Source organism: Triturus cristatus, chromosome 6 (assembly GCF_964204655.1).
Source record: "Triturus cristatus chromosome 6, aTriCri1.1, whole genome shotgun sequence".
Classification (NCBI taxonomy): domain Eukaryota; kingdom Metazoa; phylum Chordata; class Amphibia; order Caudata; family Salamandridae; genus Triturus; species Triturus cristatus.
In genome coordinates, this window is record NC_140589.1 from 511,786,074 (window position 1) to 511,810,538 (window position 24,465).

At 42.9% G+C, this 24,465-nt stretch overlaps 1 protein-coding gene across 5 annotated transcripts in view; it reads left to right on the plus strand.

Annotated features, from left to right (window-relative positions):
- RIMS1 (regulating synaptic membrane exocytosis 1) overlaps window positions 1-24,465 on the plus strand; it is a 1,904,179-nt gene that overhangs the window by 414,268 nt on the left and 1,465,446 nt on the right. For 4 of the 5 annotated variants that reach the window (XM_085610935.1, XM_085610937.1, XM_085610934.1 and 1 more), the window contains exon 2: window positions 23,629-23,842. In XM_085610935.1, coding sequence (XP_085467061.1) covers window positions 23,629-23,842 — 214 coding nt within the window. Of the gene's footprint in view, window positions 1-21,944; window positions 21,987-23,628; window positions 23,843-24,465 lie in introns of all 5 variants that reach the window. The other variant, XM_085610936.1, reaches the window with a different exon arrangement.

Sequence of the window (24,465 nt, forward strand, 5' to 3'; positions counted from 1 at the left end):
GAAATCCACAGAAATCAACGCGTTTCGGTCTTGCCACAATACCTTGATCACGACACTGTTTATCACAATGGAACTTGCATAAGTACCGGCATTCATAGAACACACCCCACTTCCTGTCACGTGAGGATATGAGCATTGTGGGAGATGTAGTTCGCACAAAAACAAATAATTTAACAATTGCATATAAATCCACAATAATAACATGTGTGTGCTCACAAACATCCTTAATTTGCGAAATCCCCCACATCATTCCGATTAAAGTAAATTGAACAAATTTTATTTTCTACATTCATTTGCACGAATTGAAAGTGGTACCATAATGCGGATGATTTGCCCGCTAGCTCATTTTAGAGACTGTGTTATCAAGTTTAACCTGATCCCCATGCAATTATATTCATGCTCCAAGTTGATAAAGGGGTTAAACAATCACCTACACAGTCTACATCCATCTTCACAATATATATATTTTTATATGAAATAAGACCCCTCCAGTGGGGTGTGAGCGCTTAGCATTAGGACCAGGCTTAAAATTTTTGTTGTGTAATACCACTATGGTTACCTTGTTGTATCGTGCGGGAAGGATTTTAAGAATACGAAGGAAAAACAGATTTCCAAGAATAAGAATAAGAATAAACATGAGAATAAGAATAAGAATCAGACCACCAATCCTATTGATCAGACAAGTACATTCATCAAAGAGATATGTCCCTCAAATCTTATGTCACTGAAACAGCAGAACAAGAATCACTTGTGGTTCAAATCACAGGTGGCTGTACAGTTCTTCACTTTGATTCAGGCCATAAGGTGTTAATGTCCTCATTTTGATGATATAGCGAGATTCATTTTGCCGTAAAATTCTCTCTCTGTTGCCACCTCTGATAGACAATGGAATTGATTCAATGCCGTAGAATTTCAAAAGCTTCCAATTGTTTGTGTGAACCTGTCCCATATGTTTATCAACGGCATTCGTAGTATCTTTGTTCATTACAGCCCGTGTGTGTTCCAATATCCGTTTTTTTAATTCACAAGTAGTGCTGCCAACATATTTTAATTTGCACGGGCACTCAATAACATAAATTGTGAATTGGCTTTTACACGAAATGAGCTGTTTAATTCGCCAGGTTTTTCCATTTGCTAGACTAAACTCGGTAGTAGGTTTGGCGATTTCACAAACTTTACACTTCCGGCATTTGATAAAACCATTGGTTTTCAACCAACTTGCATTCTTTTTGCCTTGGAAATGGCTGTTAATCAACCTGTCTTTAAGGTTCCGAGCTCTGCGATTTGTAATTAAGGGATGATTACCAATGATTTTACTAACAGTTTCATCCGTTTGTCACAATTTCCAATTTTTTCTGATAATTTTGCTTATTTTTTTAGCATCATTCGAAAAATCCATAATCATTCTTATGGGTTCAGCATCAGGTTTGATCTCTTGTTTGGGCTTCAAACATTCCTCTCTTGATTTCTCATTCGCCCGTTGCCAACACCTTTTGACCAATGCTTTATTGTATTTTCGCAGCTCAAATCTCCTTGCTGTCTGTAGACTCTGGTTTCTCCACTCCTCTTGTTCAGTGCAGATCCTCCGGATCCTCAAGAATTCACCATACGGTATACTAGCAATGAGTGATGGTTGGTGAAAGCTAGTTGCCAACAGTGTCGCACTTGTGGCTGTAGCTTTCCGATGTAAAGTTGTCTCAATTTGACCATTCTTAATGTATATTTCCGTGTCCAGAAATATCACTTTCTCTTTGCTTATGTCACAAGTGAATTTCAATTTTGACATACTTGAGTTCAGAATAAGGAAATATTTATCAAATTCCGCTTTGGTCCCGTCCCAAATTAAAAGCAGGTCATCAATAAAGCGGTTCCACAGGACAATTTTATTGACATATTGATCATGCTGAGGGTGCCAGGCTACTTCTTTCTCCCACCAACCCATCACTAGGCAAGCATAGTTAGGGCTGAAGGAAAAACCCATAGCCGTACCCATGTTCTGGCGGTAGATCTCCTCCCCAAACACAAATATATTTTTCGTGAGACACAAGGATATCATTTGCAGCAACATATTGTTATGATCGCTGTAGTGAATGTTTCTTTCTTTTAGAAAAAATTCCACTGCTTTCATTCCCATCTCATTCTCAATGTTAGTGTACAGGGAGATGACATCCATGGTTATGAGGAGATAGCTATCCTGCCAAGGGGTACCCTGTAAATTTCTCAAAAGGTTAGTGGTTTCCTTTATATATGAACTCAAATTGTAAACAAAAGATGCCAGGAAAAAGTCAATATAATTGGATATTGGTTCCAAAAGAGTTCCTTTGGTGGATAAAGCGGGCAAATCATCCGCATTATGGTACCACTTTCAATTCGTGCAAATGAATTTAGAAAATAAAATTTGTTCAATTTACTTTAATCGGAATGATGTGGGGGATTTCGCAAATTAAGGATGTTTGTGAGCACACACATGTTATTATTGTGGATTTATATGCAATTGTTTAATTATTCGTTTTTGTGCGAACTACATCTCCCACAATGCTCATATCCTCACGTGTCAGGAAGTGGGGTGTGTTCTATGAATGCCGGTACTTATGCGAGTTCCATTGTGATAAACAGTGTCGTGATCAAGGTCTTGTGGCAAGACCGAAACGCGTTGATTTCTGTGGATTTCTCTGCTTAGGGCGAACTTGAAATAAAAGCATTGTATCAGAACTACGGAGTGCGATCCTGATTTTCCCTTTCTGGGAGTTGTGGACACATTGTAACGGTCTGGCTCGACCGTCAGGATACCGCACTGGTGTGAAGCGCCATTGCCCGCCGACGAAGGGAGCCAAGTGGTGAATATATATATATATATATATATATATATATATATATATATATATATATATATATTCACTTAAAAAACCATAGGTTTCACACATGTTATAGTTAGCTGTACATTTCACTCGTAAAAAACCAATGAAATTCCACGTTATAGTTAGATCAGGTAACTATAACTTGCGCGCCCACAATAAACTGCTGATGACGTCACATAGTACATCACTCATGACATGGTCAGTGACATCACTCATGACATCAATGATGACATCTGAAATTACACATTGTGGATTGCGGTCGCGCAAGTTATAGTTACCTGATCTAACTATAACGTGGAAATTCATTGGTTTTTTACGAGTGAAATGTACAGCTAACTATAACATGTGTGAAACCTATGGTTTTTTAAGTGAATTTGCAAGGTTTTGTAAATGATAATTCCTAACTATAACGTGTGTGAAACCTATGGTTTTTTCAGTGAATTTGTACGGTTTTTTAAATGCTAAGTTATGTATTTATTTTTTATTTTTTTTTCTGGTTTTTCACTATGCGCATACCCTGCGCGCACGGAGCGCGCTTACAGATATATATATTGATTTAAATGCTATTTTCTCAGGACCTACTGAACAGATTTACACCAGACCTACAAAAGGCACATCCTTGACCTGAGGACTACCTCTCTGACAAATTTCAAGTAATTCTGTTCAGCCGTTCGGGCTGTAGCTGTGTCTAAAGGTCCTATGGAAAAATGCATGGGGAAAACGCGTTTTGGGCCCCCCCTTTTTTCTCAGCCCCCGCTTGACGAATCCCCCCGAGATTTCAGGGTAGGAGCGGAGCGTAGCGCCCCATTAGTTTTGAAAATTTCGCGAGGATTCGTCGACCGGCGCCAAAGTTATTCCAAATAGAATGTTGCGGATTTCCTATGGAAACACGGTCCTAACTATAACTATCTACTGGCGACCGCCAGTAGATAATATATATATATATATATATAATTTAAGAAATGGGTCTGTTTGGCTGTGATCTTTCAGTCCATGTGCAGCGCACACGAACTCTTAAATTTTGGGCAGCTGCATTTGGAGGTTTGGGGCCCACCGGAGGGCTGTGAAAAATAAACAATCAACGCAAGAATCAAATTAAAGGCTTTTTGACAAACTCTATTTGAAGGGATAAACTTGTGCGACTACAGCGCCCAGTATGCATCACTGGAGAGAGCATACAATAAAAGGGGAAATTACGTTGTGGCCGGTTTCGTCAATTGCTGCCCACCCCATGAAGAAGAAGCATGTTGCTTTGAAACGCGTAGGGGACATAATCACCGACTTTTGAAATGCAGATGCCATGAATAAAAAGGTTTGGAAACCTGTTCTGTGTGGAGTGGCGTTCCTAAGATCAGAGGCACCTTGGTTTTGATTTGTGACGCGGCGGCCTCAGCCGCGGGGGATGCACCGCCCAATACCTAAGAAATGGGTCTGTTTGGCTGTGATCTTTCAGTCCATGTGCAGCGCACACGAACTCTTAAATTTTGGGCAGCTGCATTTGGAGGTTTGGGGCCCACCAGAGGGCTGTGAAAAATAAACAATCAAGGCAAGAATCAAATTAAAAACTTTTTGACAAACTCTATTTGAAGGGATAAACTTGTGCGACTACAGCGCCCAGTATGCATCACTGGAGAGAGCATACAATAAAAGGGGAAATGACGTTGTGGCCGGTTTCGTCAATTGCTGCTCACCCCATGAAGAAGAAGCATGTTGCTTTGAAACGCGTAGGGGACATAATCACCGACTTTTGAAATGCAGATACCATGAATAAAAAGGTTTGGAAACCTGTTCTGTGTGGAGTGGCGTTCCTAAGGTCAGAGGCACCTTGGTTTTGATATATATATATATATATATATGTACACCAAGGTGTATTGAAGAATGAGTGGGTGTATGAGTGTCTATGGATGATTTAGTGGGTGAGTGAGTGACTATAAGTGATTGATTAAACATGTCTTAGTGAATGCATGGGTGAATGACTAATCTGTGTGAATGTCTGTATCAGTCTGTCAGTTGGTGTGTAAGTGGCTGCATGAATTGGTGAGTAGGTACATGAGTGTCTATATGGGTTAAGTATTGGTTGTCTGAGTACCTGTATGGGTGCCTGAGTGTCTGTATGTGTGGGTGGGTGTGTGATTCTCTGCATGGATGTGTGAGTGGGTGATTCACTGGGTGTATGGGTTCATGAGTGCATCTGCGAGGGGCTGTATGGGTGTTTGAGTGTGTGTATGGCTGTGTTGATGTGTGAATGGATGTCTCAGTGGTATATGTGTGAGTAACTACATAAGTGACTATTTGTGAATTTCTCTCCTTTTATACGAGTGAAATGTCAGATTAACTATAACGTCCCTGAAACCTGTAGTTTTTTCAGTGACTATCTAAGGTTTTTAAAATGCTAATTTCCAACTATGCCAACATAGGTAGGATGAACAGAAAGAGGAAGAAAGGTGCAGAAAGAAACAAGAGAAGTGCAGAAAGAAGCAACAGAGGTGCAGAAAGAAGCAACAGAGGTGCAGAAAGAGGCCTACTTCGACTGTACCTTTCCACAGATTCATACAAACTAGCCTAAACACTAATCATTCTCCCAAGATGTCTTAAAACTCACTTTTCTCTTGAAGGTTTACTATTCATTGACTGCTCAGAATATTAGGTCTACCAAATGAAAAACAGCAATTCTAACCATGTCACTGTTGTAAGGCTGACCAAGTTTGTGAAGGTATGCATGCGAGTGTCTCTGCTTTTACCTAGTGACATGTTACATAAAAATAAAAATACAAATACTTGAATACCTGTGTTTCAAATAGCATACTCTGTAAATTTGTGTACAAAAAGGTAGAAGCAAGAACAGTGCAGAAAGAAGCAACAGAGGTGCAGGAAGAGGGGTGCAGAAAGAGTCAAGAGAAGTGCAGAAAGAAGCAACAGATGTGAGAAAGAGGCAACAGAAGTGCAGAAAAAGGCAACAGGTGTGCAGAAACAGACAGGAGAGGTGCTGAAAGAAGAAAGAGAGCTGCAGAAAGAGGCAAGAAAGGTGTACAAAGAGGGAATAAGGGTGTAGAAAGAGGTAAGAGGGATGCAGAAAGAAGCAAATGAGATGTGGAAAAAAGCAGGAGAAGTGCAGAGAGAACCAACAGAGGTGCAGAAAGAGGCAAGAGGGAAAAGAAAGAGGCAAGAGAACTGCAGAAAGAGTGTTGCAGAAACGGGCAAAAGAGAGACGGAAAGAGAGAACAGGGGTGTAGACAGGCAAGAGAGGTGCAGAAAGAGGGAAGAGAGGTGCAGAAAGAGGCAAGAGGATGCTGAAATTTGCAAGAGAGTGTAGAAAGATGCAAATGAAGGTGCAGAAAGAGGCAAGTGAGGTGCATAAACAGGCAACAGGAGTGGAGAAAGAGACAAGAGAAGTGCAGAAAGAAGCAACAGAGGTGCAGAAGGAGGCAAGAGAGCTGTAGAAAGAGGCAAGAGAGCTGCAGATACAGGGAAGAGATGTGCAGAAAGATGAGAGAGGGGTGCAGAAAGAGGCAAGATGGTGCAGAAAGAAGCAAGAGAGATGCGGAAAAAGCAAGAGAAGTGCAGGGAAAACCAACGGAGGTGCTGAAAGAGGCAAGAGGGTTACAGAAAGAGGCAAGATAAGTGCAGAAAGAAATAACAAAGGTGCTGAAAGAGGCAAGAGAACTGCAGAAAGAGGCACAGGAGTTGTAGAAGCAGACAAAACAGGTACAGAAAAAGAGAACAGAAGTGCAGACAGAGGCAATAGAGGTGCAGAAAGAGAAAAGAGAGGTGCAGAAACAGTCAAGAGAGGTGCACAAAGAACGAAGAAGGGTACAGAAAGAGGAAAGATAAGTGCAGAAAGAAGCAACAGAGGCGCAGAAAGAGGCAAAAGGGGTGCAGAAAGAAGCAAGGGAAGTGCTGAAAGAAGCAACAGAGGGGTAGAAAGAAGCAAGAGAAGTAATGAAAGAGACAAGAGAGTTGCTGAAAGATGAGGTGCAGAGAAAAGTAAGCGAAGTGCAGAAAGCGGCAAGTGAGGTGTAGAAACCGGCAAGGGGGTGCAGAAAGAGGCAAGAGAAGTGCAGAAAGAAGCAACAGAGGTACAGAAGGAGGCAAGAGAACTACATAAAGAGGCAAGAGAGTTGCAAAAACAGGCAAGAGGTGCACAAAGAGGCAAGAGGGATGCAGAAAGAGGCAAGAGGAATACAGAGAGAATCAAAAGAGGTGGAGAAAGAAGCAAGAGAAGTGCTGAAAGAAGCAACAGAGGTGCAGAAAGAGGTGTGCAGAAAGAGACAAGAGAAGTGCAGACCGAAGCAACAGAGGTGAAGAAAGAGGCAAGAGAAGTGCAGAAAAAGGCAACAGAGGTGTAGAAACAGGCAGGAGCGGTGCAGAAAGGGAAACAGGGATGCAGAAAGAGGCAAGAGGGGTGCAGAAATTGGCAAGAGAGGGTCAGAAAGAAGCAAGAGCAGTGCAGAATGAACCAACAGAGGTGTAGAAAGAGGCAAGAGGGGTGCAGAAAGAAGCAAGAGAGGTGCAGAAAGAAGCAAGCGAGGTGCAGAAAGAGGGAAGAGGGGTGCAGAAAGAGGGCAGAAAGAGGCAAGAGAAGTGCAGAAAGAAGCAACAGAGGTGCAGAAAGAGGCAAGAGAAGTGCAGAAAGAGGCAACAGAGGTGCAGAATCAGGCAGGAGAGGTGCAGAAAGAGGCAACAGAATTGCAGAAAGAGGAAAGAGGTGCAGAAAGAGGCAAGAGTGGTTTACAAAGAGGAAAGAAGGGTGCAGAAAGAGGCAAGAGGGATACAGAGAGAAGCAAGAGAGGTGCAGAAAGAAGCAGGAGAAGTGCTGAAAGAAGCAACAGAGGTGCAGAAAGAGGTGTGCAGAAAGAGGCAAGAGAAGTGCAGACAGAAGCAACAGAGGTGAAGAAAGAGGCAAGAGAAGTGCACAAAAAAGGCAACAGAGGTCTAGAAACAGGCAGGAGAGGTGCAGAAAGGGAAACAGGGGTGCAGACAGAGGCAAAAGATGTGCAGAAAGAGGGAACAGGGATGCAGAAAGAGACAAGAGGGGTGCAGAAATTGGCAAGAGAGGGTCAGAAAGAAGCAAGAGCTGTGCAGAATGAACCAACAGAGGTGCAGAAAGAGGCAACAGGGGTGCAGAAAGAGGCAACAGACAAGCAGAAAGAGGAAAGAGAGGTGCAGAAAGAGGGAAGAGTGGTTTACAAAGAGGGAAGAAGGGTGCAGAAAGAAGCAAGAGGGGTGCAGAAAGAAGCAAGCGAGGTGCAGAAAGAGGGAAGAGGGGTGCAGAAAGAGGGCAGAAAGAGGCAAGAGAAGTGCATAAAGAAGCAACAGAGGTACAGAAAGAGGCAAGAGAAGTGCAGAAAGAGGCAACAGAGGTGCAGAATCAGGCAGGAGAGGTGCAGAAAGAGGGAACAGGAGTGTATAAAGAGGCAAGAGAGGTACATAATGAGGGAAGAGGGGAGTAGAAAGAGGCACCAGGGATGTAGAAAGATTCAAGCGAGGTGCAGAAAAAGGCAACAGTGGTGCAGAAAGAGGCAAGACAGATGCAGAAACAGGCAAGAGAAGTGCAGAAAGAGGCAAGATAAGTGCTGAGAGAAGCAACAGAGGGGTAGAAAGAAGCAACAGAAGTGATGAAAGAGACAATAGAGTTCCAGAAAGAAACAAGAAAGGTGCAGAAAAAAGCAAGAGAAGTGCATAAAGAGGCAAGTGAGGCACAGAAAGAGGCACGTGAGGTGCAGAAAAAGGCAAGAGAGGTGTAGAAACAGGCAAGAGAAGTGCAGAAAGAGGCAAGATAAGTGCTGAAAGAGGAATACAGAGAGAAGCAAGAGAGGTGCAGAAAGAAGCAGGAGAAGTGCTGAAAGAAGCAACAGAGGTGCAGAAAAGAAAGAGGTGTGCAGAAAGAGGCAAGAGAAGTGCAGACAGAAGCAACAGAGGTGAAGAAAGAGGCAAGAGAAGTGTAGAAAAAGGCAACAGGTCTAGAAACAGGCAGGAGAGGTGCAGAAAGGGAAACGGGGATGCAGAAAGAGGCAAGAGGGGTGCAGAAATTGGCAAGAGAGGGTCAGAAAGAAGCAAGAGCAGTGCAGAATGAACCAACAGAGGTGCAGAAAGAGGCAAGAGGGGTGCAGAAAGAAGCAAGAGAGGTGCAGAAAGAAGCAAGCGAGGTGCAGAAAGAGGGAAGAGGGGTGCAGAAAGAGGGCAGAAAGAGGCAAGAGGAGTGCAGAAAGAAGCAACAGAGGTGCAGAAAGAGTCAAGAGAAGTGCAGAAAGAGGCAACAGAGGTGCAGAATCAGGCAGGAGAGGTGCAGAAAGAGGCAACAGAATTGCAGAAAGAGGAAAGAGAGGTGCAGAAAAAGGCAAGAGTGGTTTACAAAGAGGGAAGAAGGGTGCAGAAAGAGGCAAGAGAGGATACAGAGAGAAGCAAGAGAGGTGCAGAACGAATCAGGAGAAGTGCTGAAAGAAGCAACAGAGGTGCAGAAAGAGGTGTGCAGAAAGAGGCAAGAGAAGTGCAGACAGAAGCAACAGAGGTGAAGAAAGAGGCAAGAGAAGTGCAGAAAAAGGCATCAGAGGTCTAGAAACAGGCAGGAGAGGTGCAGAAAGGGAAACGGGTGCAAACAGAGGCAAAAGATGTGCAGAAAGAGGGAACTGGGATGCAGAAAGAGACAAGAGGGGTGCAGAAATTGGCAAGAGAGGGTCAGAAAGAAGCAAGAGCAGTGCAGAATGAACCAACAGAGGTGCAGAAAGAGGCAAGAGGGGTGCAGAAAGAAGCAAGAGAGGTGCAGAAAGACGCAAGCAAGGTGCAGAAAGAGGGAAGAGGGGTGCAGAAAGAGACAAGAGTGGTGCAGAAATTGGCAAGAGAGGGTCAGAAAGAAGCAAGAGCAGTGCAGAATGAACCAACAGAGGTGCAGAAAGAGGCAGGAGGGGTGCAGAAAAAGGCAACAGACATGCAGAAAGAACTTAAAGAGGTGCAGAAAGAGGCAACAGAATTGCAGAAAAAGGAAAGAGAGGTGCAGAAAAAGGGAAGAGTGCTTTACAAAGAGGGAAGAAGGGTGCAGAAAGAAGCAAGCGAGGTGCAGAAAGAAGGAAGAGGGGTGCAGAAAGAGGCAAGAGAAGTGCAGAAAGAAGAAACAGAGGTGCAGAAAGAGGCAAGGGAAGTGCAGAAAGAGGCAACAGGTGCATAATCAGGCAGGAGAGGTGCAGAAAGAGGGAACAGGAGTGTATAAAGAGGCAAGAGAGGTACAGAATGAGGGAAGAGGGGTGCAGAAAGAGGCACCAGGGATGTAGAAAGATTCAAGCGAGGTGCAGAAAAAGGCAACAGTGGTGCAGAAAGAGGCAAGACAGGTGCAGAAACAGGCAAGAGAAGTGCAGAAAGAGGCAAGAGAAGTGCAGAAAGAGGCAAGTGAGGCACAGAAAGAGGCAAGAGAGGTGTAGAAAGAGGCAAGAGAGGTGTAGAAAGAGGCAAGAGAGGTGTAGAAAGAGGCAAGAGAGTTGGAGAAAGAGGCAAGTGAGGTGCAGAAAGGGGCAAGGGTGTGCAAAAAGAAGCAAGAGAAGTGCATAAAGATGCAAAAGAAGGTGCAGAAAGAGGTAAGTGAGGTGCATAAACAGGCAACAGGGGTGGAGAAAGAGGTGAGAGAAATGCAGAAAGAAGCAACAGAGGTGCAGAAAGAGGCAAGAGAGTTGCAGATACAGGGAAGAGATGTGCAGAAAGAAGCAAGAGAGATGCGGTAAAATGCAAGAGAAGTGCAGAAAGAACCAACGGAGGTGCAGAAAGAGGCAAGAGGGGTTCAGAAAGAGGCAAAAGAAGTGGAGAAAGAATTAACAAAGGTGCTGAAAGAGGCAAGAGAACTGCAGAAATAGGCAAGGGAGTTGCAGAAACAGGCAAAACAGGTACAGAAAGAGAGAAAAGAAGTGCAGACAGAGGAAAGAGAGGTGCAGAAAGAGGAAAGAGAGGCGCAGAAACAGGCAAGAGGTGCACAAAGAGGAAAGAAGGGTGCAGAAAGAGGGAAGATAAGTGCAGAAAGAAGCAGCAGAGCCGCAGAAAGAGGCAAAAGGGATGCAGAAAGAAGCAAGGGAAGCGCAGAAAGAAGCAAGTGAGGTGCAGAAAGAGGCAAGAGAAGTGCTGAAAGAGGCAAGAATGGTGCAGAAAGAGGCAAGAGAGGTGCAGAAAGAGGTAAGAGGTGCATACAGAAGGGAGGTGCAGAAAGCAGAACAGATGTGCAGAAAAAGAAAGAAAGGTGCACATAGAAACAAGAGAAATGCAGAAAGAGGCAAAAGAGGCACAGAAAGAAGCAGGAATGTTTTGCGCACCATTAGTATTATTTTAACACCCACATTTATCAATAAGTGACAGGTGACCATTCCAGGTTTGCAAAAGGGCCTTCTATCACGCTATAACACTTGCCGGTGCATTTTTGGTAACGTTTGAGCTAGAAACAAGATTTTGTTTTGTTCAAATCTGCAGATTATGCTGTACATGATGGATGGATTATGTGGCAAATGGTATTACCTCGTACTAGGTCCAAAAGTGCTCCTCAGTGGTTCCTTCTGTTTTTGTCTCATTGAGTTTATAGTTTAGCTTCTATGGAAATGAGGAAGACTAAACCTGCGGTTAACACTCCACAACACAGACTACCATACCACACTCTCCATAACACATAATTCCTATACACTAAATACCACATTCTTTCTAGCCACATAATTTCAGTGCACAACATACCACATAATTCAACTACACACAACGTACATCCACTTCACTCCAAAAAAATTTAGAAAAAACGTGTACATTTACAACGCCAATACCCCTAACTTTCGCGAATGCGAGACCTATTACATTGCAAATGCTTCTTTAACTAGTAGTCGCGTTTATAGAGTGGTGGAGAAAGGGTGCTAGGCCTCCAACCAGCGCTCAGGAATTCCACTGCATAGCACTTACAGGAGGTACCGGGAGGGCTTCTTGACCCCCAAAGTCCCTCAGCAGTAAAGTGGACTTCATCCCCCAACCAGTAGTATGCCAGGAGGTGCATTTGCAGAGTGGTGGGGAAAGAGGGGCATGGCCTTCGAAGACCTCTTAGCAATCCCACTGTGTTGGGCTTACTGGAGGTAACAAGAGGGGTAGTTGGCCCCCAAGGACATTATTAAGTAAGCCCTGGAGAGGTGGCAGTTCCCGGGGCTGCAGGGGCCCCCACGGGCCACTGCTATATAATTCCATATTGCCCCCAGGACCTGGCCCACCAAGGGGCTTAAAACAAACAAAGTGCGGTAGCCCGTGCTTCTTTTTTTTTTAATCATTTTCTGACGGATTCGCAGACCCAATGCGAATCCTGCCAATTTCTTTTTTTAAGAAAATGCTTTTTTGGGCCCTTGTGGTCCCTGAGGGACCCCCTGACGAGGCCTAGGGGGTCGTGGTGTTTCTCCCCTACTCCCTCTTCTTTTTAAATCTTTTTTTACTGTTTTCTTGTGACTCGGTTCAACCGACTCACAAGATGGCTGCCAACTCTTCCTGGTTTGAAGTGTTAGCAGCCAATCAGAATCAAGCTCGTGCTACGAGGGGTCGCGAATCCACCACGGTCACCAGATACTAATATTTTTTTATGTATGTATTTTTCATAAACTACTGAACGGATTTACACCATTTAGAAGAAGTCACTTACTGAACCAACCAAGAGCTACCTTTTTGCCAAATTTGGTGTAATTCCGTTCAGCAGTTTGGGCTGTACCTTATCTAAAGTTTCCTATGGAAATTAACATGGAGAAAACGCATTTTGGGACCCCCTTTTTTCTTGGCCCCCTATTGACGAATCACCTCAAAACTTTCAAGACTGGAGCTGACCTGAGCAGGGCATTAGTTTTGAAAATTTTGCAAAGACTCGTGAAAAAGGAGCAGGACGCTCCGAAACGCATAGAGTGACTTGGTTGATGGAATACATTTTCACGCTGAAAGAAGTATTGTGGCCGTGGCGTATTGTTTGTCTAAGAAGCTTTAAACAATACTTGTTTTGATTCTGTGGGATTCGCGACCCCGCCTTGGCCCGCTATCGCAAGCAGCTTGGGTTTGCGTCAAAAAGAAGGCTGGATAAATATAAATATACATATAAATAATCCCCATGGAACCCAGGTTGCTCAATAAAGCAGGAATGTGCTTTAAAAACAGAGACCAAAATTCATTCATTCTGAGTTGTGACAAGTGATGTAGCTAGGTAGCTACATTAAACTTCAGTGCATTTCGTCTCCCCAGTACAAGGTGTGATGCTGAGACAACATTTAAAGTGAAGTGCACAGTAAATAAATAAAGGCAAAATATGCCATCAGTAGGCAAGAAAGCAGGACGCCATTTTTGAATAGACTTAACATGCTGCCTGTGGCTATTAAAATATACAATAAATCAAATACCCAGAATGTATCCTGGACATGGCATTAATTAATTAATTCTTGATAATAGTATTAGAAGGCTAGACCTCAGTGTAATTGCTAAAGAAACTATAGGATCAATATGGTCAAATGTCCTCATCAGAAGACCCAAGTAAACAGTGAGTGGCACCTGATTCTGGTGCCAGTTAGTCAGACATTGTGCAAGAATGCATAACCTGAAACATAAAAGTTAATGCCATTATAGAGCACAAAAATAAATAAAACAAGTGCCATGTAAGTATAGGTGAGCGTAGAAGCTAGTAGGACCTGCCCATAAAACCAGTCATGGATGGAGTGAGCTGACTGGCGGGGATAGCTCCCGGCCCCCTCGGTCTGTTTATTCCCCTGACACATCTCATATACTGCGCGACAGGCTACTACTGTCGGATATTTCCTGCGCTGTGCCATGGCGCACGCGCGGGACTTACCGCCGCTGCTGCTCGAGAGGGCGCGCACACTAATGACCCCCCCTCTTCTCCCCTCCCCCCCCCTCGCGAACGGCCACCCGACGCGCTCCCTGGGCGGCCCGGTTTCGTCCTGCTGGACAGCCCCTATCTCCTCACACATTGCTGCAAGCGGATCTCCACTATCCCCCCTCCCCTCACCCCTCTTATCCTAGCCCCCACCCGAGTTCTCGACCCTGGCCTTGGTCCCTAAAGTTATGTTGCACACCCGGGGTACAGCTCGGCGACTGGCTACGCTCCCTAGCAGAGCACGTGTTCCATCACAGCAACGGTCGCCACGCGCATCCTTGCGAGCTATGCTACAACCTCCTTGTCGCGCTCCAACCCACGCTACACGCGGGCCACCGGGACTCCGATGCCCACAAATCAGGGCACATGACGGACAACCCAGCACCCAGCACACATCCTCCTGTGAGCCTAGGGGCTAGCTGACAATGCTGCGCAGCGGGCTGATACACAGCGCCCCCCTCACACGCGGACAATGCGCTTTAGCTGAGCAACGACGCGACACATACCAGAAAAGCACCATCGATTCGCTTATACGCAATGTACACACCTGAATCCTCTATCTATGTCCACCTGAACTCCGCCGCCGGACCTCCGGGTTGTCGGCTAAACGGCTGTGCTTAATCATTTGACTATATGTGTTCGAACATTGCCGACCTGATGCTCTGGCGCAGAATTGTACATTGCCAATTGATGCAACTATGGTTAATAAAGGTTTTCAAAAAAAAAAAAAAAAAAATGGATGGAGTGAGCTGACCTACTAACATCATTGCATATATCTATCAAGGGCATGTGTTGACAACATAAACCACACAGCGGAAGGCCGAGTGGTTTGTAAATATCATCACAACCCAGAGATGGCAACATAGGACCATTAAGAGATAGTATCCATTGTGTAGTTTTGATATCACATGTCTATTTTGGGGCAGTTATCTTGAAAAAGCAGTTTCTTCAAAGTGCAGCTAACAATGGGCACTGACTAGGATTAAAATGTTTGGTTGTGTTTGCTTTTCGTGAATAAATTGTGAATTAAATGATAGGCAATGCTGAGGGTCAGTGGGTGTAGATGATTCTGCATTCTGCAGAGAGGACACTCCAACACAAAGGCAACAGAGTAGGCTCTCCACCAAAGCAAAGTTCCGCCCTCCTCATTTAGACAGGCGGCACTTCAGTGTACACACAGTGGAGACTACTCCATCTCCGTCGCCTACTTATACCTCAGACAGCCTGATGGAGTAAGGGACGTCATATGTTTCTCCATTTGTCTGCCACCACATTTAGAGTGGGCGAACATGTGGACAGTTTTTACTTTTACGTACAGCCATACAAAATGTGGCAGTATGTGGAAGCAAAAACATTTAAATAATCCCCTCGCCATAGAAGATAATACCTAAGGCAAGGTGTTTTTTCTTTTTTTAATTGTATCCTTGCTTTGAGATTTTGTTTTTTTAAAATATTAAAAAGTTTAAAGTTTGAAGCACGGCTCTCTCACGTTAACAGACTCACCTGTCAATCCTTTAGTGCATTTACAGGAACTGCCATGATGGCTGTTCCTGAAAATGCAAAAGAAGCAACAAGAGAAAAACCCAGCGGATGCAAAGAAAACAGGTTTGCCTTAATACAGCCAGGTTTTAAATTGTTTCCTAAAGTTCACCTCTTTAGAGCACTGACGTAGATGGAGCGGGAGATTGTTTCAAAGTTTTAGAGCTAAATATCTAAAGGAACGTCCACCCTGCCAGGCTCTTCTGATTCTGTGGACCTGAGCCACCCTTAGGTCCAAAAAACTCAGTACCCTAGGAAGAATGTAGGGCTTAATAAAATGTTGCAAATAAAGAGGATTTGTTTTTGGCACAGCCTCAAAACGCAAAGCAAAGAAGTGTGAACTTAAACCACTTAGCAATTGAGTGCAGTCAGTGCAGCTCAGTTAGATGAGCTGAAACGGAGTGATACTTAGGAACAAACAGCAGTAGCTAATCTGCTACATTTTGTATTACTTTCAGTCGCTTTAAAGAGCCTGATGAATGCCCAGCTATTAAATATTGCCGAAATCCAGGCATGAAGTGATGATTTCCTGGATAACTGTTTTTTGTGTAAAGGGTGGAGAGCCCACAATACTTTGCTAAGGCACCTCAACAGACAAAAGCAGCAGGCGGTTTGATTTTTAGTATGATCTTCCAAAAGCCAGATTATGATATAGCCAGACATTTAGGTTTTTTACCACAGGTTTGAGGGTTGTAAAAGGGCCCAACTGTCAGGCATTCAGTTACAGTACAAGCTGTTGAGCTGATTCACCACCATTGCTTCAGCCTTTCCACCATTCATTCTAAGACAGTTGAGCCCCATCCAATCTGCCACAGCTGGCAAATAAGTCCTCAATTGCTCTGGGCTATTACCCTAGTCAGGAGTAAGTGAAATCACCAACAAAATCCGCCAGAGAGCTTAGATAAATGTTAAAAATAATGGGGCTTAGAGAGGAGCCCTGTGGAATCCCTAAAGTTAACGAATAAATGGCGATGGAGAACGGCTTGGAATGAGAGTGCTCCAAGATAGAAAAAAATCATTCCAAAGGTTTATCGCAAATCCAACAATCTAGAAGTCTCTGTAGGAGAGGATTTTGTCAAACCATATCAAAAGCGACACTGAGTTCAAGCAAGATAAATGTAGCTGAGCCTCACGGTTAAGTGACTATTTAAGCTCCTTTGTAACTGCTAGGAGGGAGGACTCTGTACTGTGAGACGGATGGAAACTAGACTGCAGAGAATGAAGTGCATATTAGCTTCCAAATACTGGGATAGTTGACTGTTAATGTGCTTTTCATCATTTTACTGGGATCTGGAGAAGAGAAAGGAGGCAGTAATTTTCAGATTTTATGGGATCCAAAGATGTTTTCAAGAGTCAAATGACCACAGTATGTTTTCATGAGTGTGTGACTGTTGCTGAAGAAAGCAAGTGATTAAGTAATTCCCTAAGAATGGGCTAAATGATGGTGGTACCATTATTAATAATATGAGGTGGAGCAGAATCTAGGGGGAACTTGATTTAATAGAATCAATGAGGATGAATCACTAATCCATTACAATGGGATTGAGAGAAGACATGCATGGCCTGCTTTTGTTGAGTAGCTCAAAGCTCTCTGGTGCTTTGATGTTCTCAGCTTTAAATGAAAGGTGGAATACATTTCTGTGATTTTATTCAGAAAGAATCCAGCAATTTCATTATATTTCATTATATTTAATGGTGGTGGGAGGAACTGAAGGGGTCTTCCTTGGAGTATTAAGTACCAAATTAACTATGGAGTATGTTTCTGTGGACAAAGCGGGGGCACTTTCAATTCTCACTGCAAAGTCATCGCTTTCTGATAGGCATTTTTGGTATTGTATTTTGCAGGTTGGGTTGTATTTCTTTTCCACTGGGCTCATTCTAGTGATTTATAGCCTTTTTTAAGGGAGGAAGATGGCTGTTAAACCTTGGAGCTGCTGTTTTCACATATTATTCAGAGAAATAGTCATAGGAATCAGCATCTCAAAAGTAGAGTTAATCCATGACCTAACTGCTTTGTCTGCTTCCTTTTTATTTGTATTTAGGTGAGGTTTAGCTGTTCTCACTGAGTCGCAGAAATCGGCCGGTGGCAATTCAGACCAATGTCTTGTAGTAGTAGAAAGAGAGGAAAATACCTTGTACAAGCTGGTGAGACCCTTGACAAGATTTGAAGCGAAAGAACAAAGTTCATTATCGAAATGTAGATTTAAATCACCTAAAGGGATAAAATTGACACATTCCACACAAAATGGCACAAAATGGCACAAGGCCTTTGGTGAGAGCTGTGGAGAAGCAACCCACCGGGCCAGGAGGGTGGTACATCACAGCTCCAGAGAAGGAGAAATTCTGTGGCACATTAAGAGAGAAAAATACCCTCACAGTTAGTGACCAATATGTCAGCTGTAACACAAGAATACTCTGACTTAAAAACAATGGCAATACAGCCACCTATTTTATTAGTCATTCATGATAATACAATATCCTTCCGGTAGAGCCTTGGCTACATCTGGCATGCAACAGTCATTAATCCAAGTTTCAGTTAAAAATATTGTATCTGGCTTTTAATCTAAGCAAAACTTATAAATATCTGTTTTGTGTTGTACAAAACAACAACAATTTATAGTAAAAAAAGAATCTATCCTTACCAGCACAGGCCGGTTGCTTTACTATTGTGGTGTCTAAATTAAACATAAAATGTCATTGATTACACATATTTATAGTATCCTTGTAAGGCAAAACAATAGTATATGGACAATCTGTTGAAGTTGACAAGCCAGCAAAATCCTCCAGAGATGAAAAATCTGAGCACTATTAAAGCGGACAAGGCTCCTGGTTCCTGGTGTCCTTCTGGGCCTGGATGGGTGCAAACGGGCTTTCCTTTGGTGCACTCACTGCATGCATCAGTGCACCAGCTTTCCTTTTGTAGCGAGTAGTCATTAGCTTGCCCCGCCAATAACAGCATGCACAATTGACGGTTTGGACTAAATCTGTTGAGGAGCACACTGCATTTGCTTCACAAAGGCTGAAGAGAGCTTGCTTTGCTGCTTAAAGTAAAACTATGCCGGTCATTTCTGACATGGTAACCCAAACACTGCTCATGAACAAATAGAATCCTCCACACACAGCCTTCTCGCTTCTCAAAAAGACCCACCAGAATCTTTGATCAACAATCCTAAAATATCTATGCTCGCTCTACCGGTATATTTCTGTCAAATAATGCACCTAACTCAGAGTACACCAGTGTTGGAAAGTAGGTTATTGGTAGGGCTAAGTATGCACCTACTACTAGTAAAAAGTCCACTAACAAGGTATAGGGTCTAGTTAAACTCTCAGTAAATTAGCCTCCTGCTCAACCCTTGGCAGCTGACAATGAGCAGCCAGGCCTCATTTAGGAGACATGGGTGTAAAGCATTTAAAAGCACCAATACATCAAATAAGTAAGACACAAAACACAATATAACTCCCACTCCAGTTTATAAAGATAGTAAATATTTGTATTAACAAATAGACAAAATCTAATGTGGGAGCCAGAGAAAAACATTTTACACGATTAACTACTTTCTAGTGTTTAAAAACCTATTGCACCACTCTTGGACATCTGGTTGCGCTTGGCCGGGACAAAATCAAAGTTTGAGGCTGATCGCAATGGAGCCCTGGTCGGATACACTAAGCGAGAGGCCCTGGTTAAAATTTTATCTTCACACTCAGAAACGTTTCTGGAGCTTTTTCTTCCGATGGCCCTTGGCCCTTGACCCTTTACAGCAGGCCGAATTCGAAGAGGGGTCACTGGCTTGACTTTCTGCGAGGCCCCTGTCAAATCCTGGAATTCCAGGGCTTTCAGCTGGACGAGCCGGAAATCCTTGCCAAGTCGCAGTTGCAGGTGGCCGGATTGACTTTGATGGTCGGTAGGGTTGGTCACCTTATGGAGCTTTTTCCCAAACGTTCTCCAAACTTCAGTAGGTGCTTCCTAAAGGTCTCCTTGTGTGTTCAAAGTGTCCAAAACACAAAACAAAAGGTCTGAAATAATCCTGGATGGTCTCTGGAAGGTCTGGACAACAATTACCCCAATGCACCTGGCCAAATCCTTCAAATTCCACTGGACACACTCCAGGATGGGGACTCTTGGTCAAGATGATGCAGGTGGGCTCTGTTAACCCGTAGTTGCAGGGTATCCACTCCTTTATTCTTTTAGAGGCAAGGCACAGTCCCCAGGGCTATAGTACGAAATTGTGCAGTAGGCACAGTGCCTGGTCTTTGGGTGCAAACTCAGATTCCAGTAGAGCAGTCCTTTTCCTTGTGGGCAGCATATCTGAAAGGTTATGCACCTCTCACATATTTACTCTCAGCTTCTGGGCAGCAAGAGGTGGGCGCCCCTGACCAATGGGATGCAGGGTGCCACCCAGGCGCATGAATACTTCCTCCAAAGTGTGACGTCTTGTCCCAGAAAGTACTATTCCTCCAAAATCCATCATGGCTGAAATCTCAGCAGAGCAGTAAGAGCTAGCTAAACCAACTCACTGTGGCTCATTTCCATAAGCTCCCCCTCCACACATCTACAAATTCCTCCCCTAAGCCTGCCATCTGGCAGGAAGAGGGGGTGGGCCTTTCTGACATTTTAGAATGTCCTGTCATGCGTTATGGCCCGTTCCCCTGCTTGGGCATTCCTTGCAGCTGCATAACTCCCTCCATCAGATACCCTCTACTCAGCCAAGGTAATTATCACCTAATCAAGGCAGACTGGCTAATCCTGTTAGAGCTGACAAATCGGGGAAGATTGCAGTAAGGCTGGATTTTAGCTCACAGAAAAGGTCATATAGCTTCTTTGCTGTACAAGTTATGACAACTTCAACAATAGCAATGTGTTGGATTTATCAATACCATTCTGTTAAGTGTTTGAATTATATTTTATTCCCTTCCTGCCAATAATTATGCATGCATAAAATATTGCAATGTTAGCCTATGGACCTAGTGTCTGCAATGGGTAAAAACTAAAATGGGCAGATTTCCATTACCAAGGTTTATACAACATCTTTTATAAGGACCCTGCTTATAGTTACATGACCCCCCCCCCTCCCCCCCACTCCTGGGACACCAAAGGGAGACCTACATATCCTGGAAAAATAATGTAGATTATCACTTCTAAAGGGGCCATAGCACCAAAGTAACGTTTGCAATAAATGTACTTTTAAAATCATTACTGCAGAGGAGGGCTGCTTTGAAAATAACCTCAGGCACTCACCAGTGCACGCATGCAAGTACAAAAAGGTTGTTATTATATAGCAGGGTCTTATAGGTAGTTTGAATCTCCTTGACCTATTACTAGGTACTAATAAGTTAGGCCATGTCAATTGTAAGAATTTACTTTTAAATGCAGTCAGCAAGGCTGCATTTAAAATGACAAGAAGACACTCAGCAGTGTAAACATGCAAAGTGCATATAATCTGCTGGGCTTCTAAACCTCCATTTCCTATTATCTTCTAGGTGCACATAGGTAGATTAATCCCCTTGCCCGGTCACCTACTAGGGATTTATAGGGTCTGTCAGGCCAATTGTAAGTGTACCCTACTACATAGTGTACCATATACATGTGTTGTGTTTTAAACATAGCACTGGCCTGGGCCTGCCAGCAGTGCTCAGGGCACAGTCAGAGTCAGTTACCACCAATATCATTCAGCAAAAGACGTGGGTAAATAAGGCAAAAGGATGACTTTCTAACAACCAGCTTTTCAGCTACGTCCCCAATTGCCTTTCAAATATGAATGACATTAATCTTGTATTTGTAAACTACTAATGCTTGTTTGTGGCTTCTGTCCTACAAAAATGTCTATTCCTGATTTATGACAAAGTAATTGTGCCTTAAGGATCAATCTCGTCATACTTTTTGCCTGCATGTAAACTTGATGATAAAAACATTGTCCCTCTGTGGCGGTGTTTTTATTTTTTCCCTACCCTTTTCACCAGTCTATTTTTTGCATAATACTGATTAAAAGGAACCCACTTATTGGCCATAACTCGCCTTATTTTTCCCTTTGATCACACTTTATTTTGCCTTTCTTTGCCAAACAATAATATGTTTGTCTTATTAAAGTAAGTTGTTGAGCTTTAATGACTTTCATTTCTTTGTTTTACTCCTCATTGCCTCTGTGGAGGAATCAGTCACCTCCACACTCTTTCCCATGCCTCACTCCTTTCAGAATGTTTTTCCAAAAAGTTGATTTCCGCTCTTTTTCCAAAATCCTGTCACGCGCTTTTTTCTCTTGATTGGTATTACCCCTAACTCTGTGTCAAAGGTCAGCAAAGAAAGAAATCTGCTTAGCTCGGTATGGTTTCTTTGCCTGGAAATCTATTCGAATTCATCCAATGTTGTTTCTAAAACGAGCCCGCAACATAAACATAATTCGTGTGTGAGGACTTTGACAAATGAATACGTTACTTTCTCTCATGGGTGTGGACAGGACTGCAATCTCCCGATCCAGGGCATCACAAAATATATATACTGCAGAAATTTCAGTAAGTAGCCGAAATGATATATTTTGATTGGTAAAGATACCATAGATGTGAACGTCTGTATGCACGCACCGAGTAGGAATTCTTGGGAGGTGTAGAAGGTTTGTTTAATGCCTACAAATATGTATAGTACCTTTATCGACTGCTCATGTGATTCTAAATATTACTTGTCCTTTTTCTAGCTTGCCTTTCTTGTTGTCCTCTGGGCCTGACGGGTGTACACCGTAAGTTTGCCCGAACCCTCTGCGATTCCCTGTCCTTTGAGGCAATACTTACTGCACCCTGCTTAAATACTAACACCACTTCCCACCTTCCTACCTTCCTTTAAAACCCCTGAGCTACTGATATTGTTACAGCCATAGGGGTGCAACAAATGTCAGAAGCTTAAGTGCATGCTCCTCGCCTAACTTTATTTTCAATACTCATTGTTCAGTTTGATTAATATGTAATGAAAAGCGAAACGTTCTATTAGTTGTTTCACCAAATAAATGTCAAAACGTTTTATCAAGGCTAATTAGAAAGTTTCCCTTTGAAGGGATCCATAGTTCTGTGACATTGCAGTCTGGCAAATTGTAACTCAAACATAAACCCCTCGATAATCCCAGATTTTGCAAGCATACATTTTTTGGAAGGACGTGACAAAGGCGTGACTGCGGAAATCGAGGCAGGATGATGCAGTTATGAACAGTATACTTCGAGTACGCCTTTACATTCCAATGTATTATAGAAATTGCTGCTTGCATATAATCCAAATCCCAGTGTTACAGTGATGGGATGATGTTTACAATGTTTTGTTGAGTAGGATTGGCATATTTGCTACCAGCAGTGCCTTGTGTTCCACCTTGAAGTGATTTGTCTAATTAGCCTTGCATTCCTAGATCAGTATAAAAAGTCTCAGGGATCTGTATTGTAAAACTGTCACTGGTTTAATCTAGGGGCCAGTCAGTGCCTGCCATCGCAAAAACGTGGATGAAGGTTTGGTTTGGGTAGTGTGTGTTTCTCAGGTTACTGACTTAGCACACCAATCATAGTAGTAGCGTCCTTGAGGCACACCAGTCACCTGATAAATAGAAAGTCGGCTTATCTTTAGTCCCAGTTTCTTTCCTCCTGTACAAAAACATGTAATGCAAGTGCTGTTTGGGGAACAGATGTTTCTAAATTGGGTCATTAGCAAATTATTGTCTTCCTCTTTTGACCCTTCCTTGCTGTGATTTACTTTTTGCCTGCAGCTGCAGCTCAGCATTACCATACTGGTACCTCATGGTTGGGTATATGAGCTCCTTAGAGAGAGTGCTAAAGCAGCAAACATTTGGGTGCTTTTCAGTGACAGTTGCTAACTTTATCACAAGTAATATATTAGTGGTAGCTAGAGCCCTATTGGTACCTGATATGGATCAATGTAGTTGAGAGATTGCTTGCTAACTGCAAACAATTTGAAAACTCTAAAAACCAAGGTGAATGTATTTATTGTTGCCTAATCATGGAGTTCCTTGTACCAGGGCTTGACAATCAAGTCAGGTTTTCCTCTCCTGATCAGATTTGGAGTTTTGAGTCAGGCAATTCCATTTACAAATGGGATCCCCTGAACAGAAGGATGACTTGAAACAAGTGAAGGAGACTAGACAATACCCAATCTGATGCATATCCAAAAATAAATCCTTGGCTAAATATATCAGCCTTGTCTCTGGTGAAATTAAATGCTAAAAATATGCTCTGAAAAGAATGCTGACTGCATGGGAGAGATAATTTCAAGAATGAGTATAAATGGTCATTTTTTTCAACCATAAACACAATATGCAATTGTTAATTAAAACTACATTCAATGTTGCACTCTACAGACCTAAATGCGTGTTTTCTTCTATACAGGAGATTACATCAGCAGTTTGAAAGCTACAAAGAGCAAATTAAAACTATTGGTGAAGACACTCGTCGTTATCCCGGAGAGCACAAAGATGATGCACCAACATGTGGAATATGTCACAAAACAAAGTTTGCAGATGGGTGTGGACATTTATGTTCCTACTGTCGGACAAAATTTTGTGCACGATGTGGAGGACGTGTCTCTCTACGATCAAACAATGTAAGTATGTATTTATATTGCCGAAACAGAAAAATCTAGTAGTATTTGTCTGTCTCACTATTCACATAATATTTTCACTTTCATTTTTTTAACAATCACTGCAATGTGTATATTTCTGAATTACGTTGGTATTAAATAGATTTGATAATTTACAAGGTAATGATTTAACCAAGTCTGAATATCTGTAAATTTGACCAGTCAAGATGCATAAGTGCGTGGGAGAGGTTTAGTGCTGTCAGACGTTTTTGCTGAGCTCTGATAAACTGAAGCAGATCTGCTCATAGGCCGAGGACTTAATTCAATGTTAAAAAAAATCTCTGGCATAAAAAGAAACAACATGGTTGATCCAGTATCTGGTGCCATCTATTTGTGTTAGCTTTGTTAGCTACCTCGTCATTTAAAAAAATACAACTTTGCTTTAAATCTATAAGGAAATGTTGCAGCACAAGCTTGGAGCCCTGAAAAACCAGGGGGTCTGCTGAATATTGACGCCTCTGACCACCTCATACTCTCCCTTTTGAGAATCTAGAAGGCTTAGGTTGTGAGTTTAGATAACATTTGATAAGAGATCATGTTGTGAATAGGGGTTAAGATGGATATCAAATCAAAGGATGTTGCTCCTC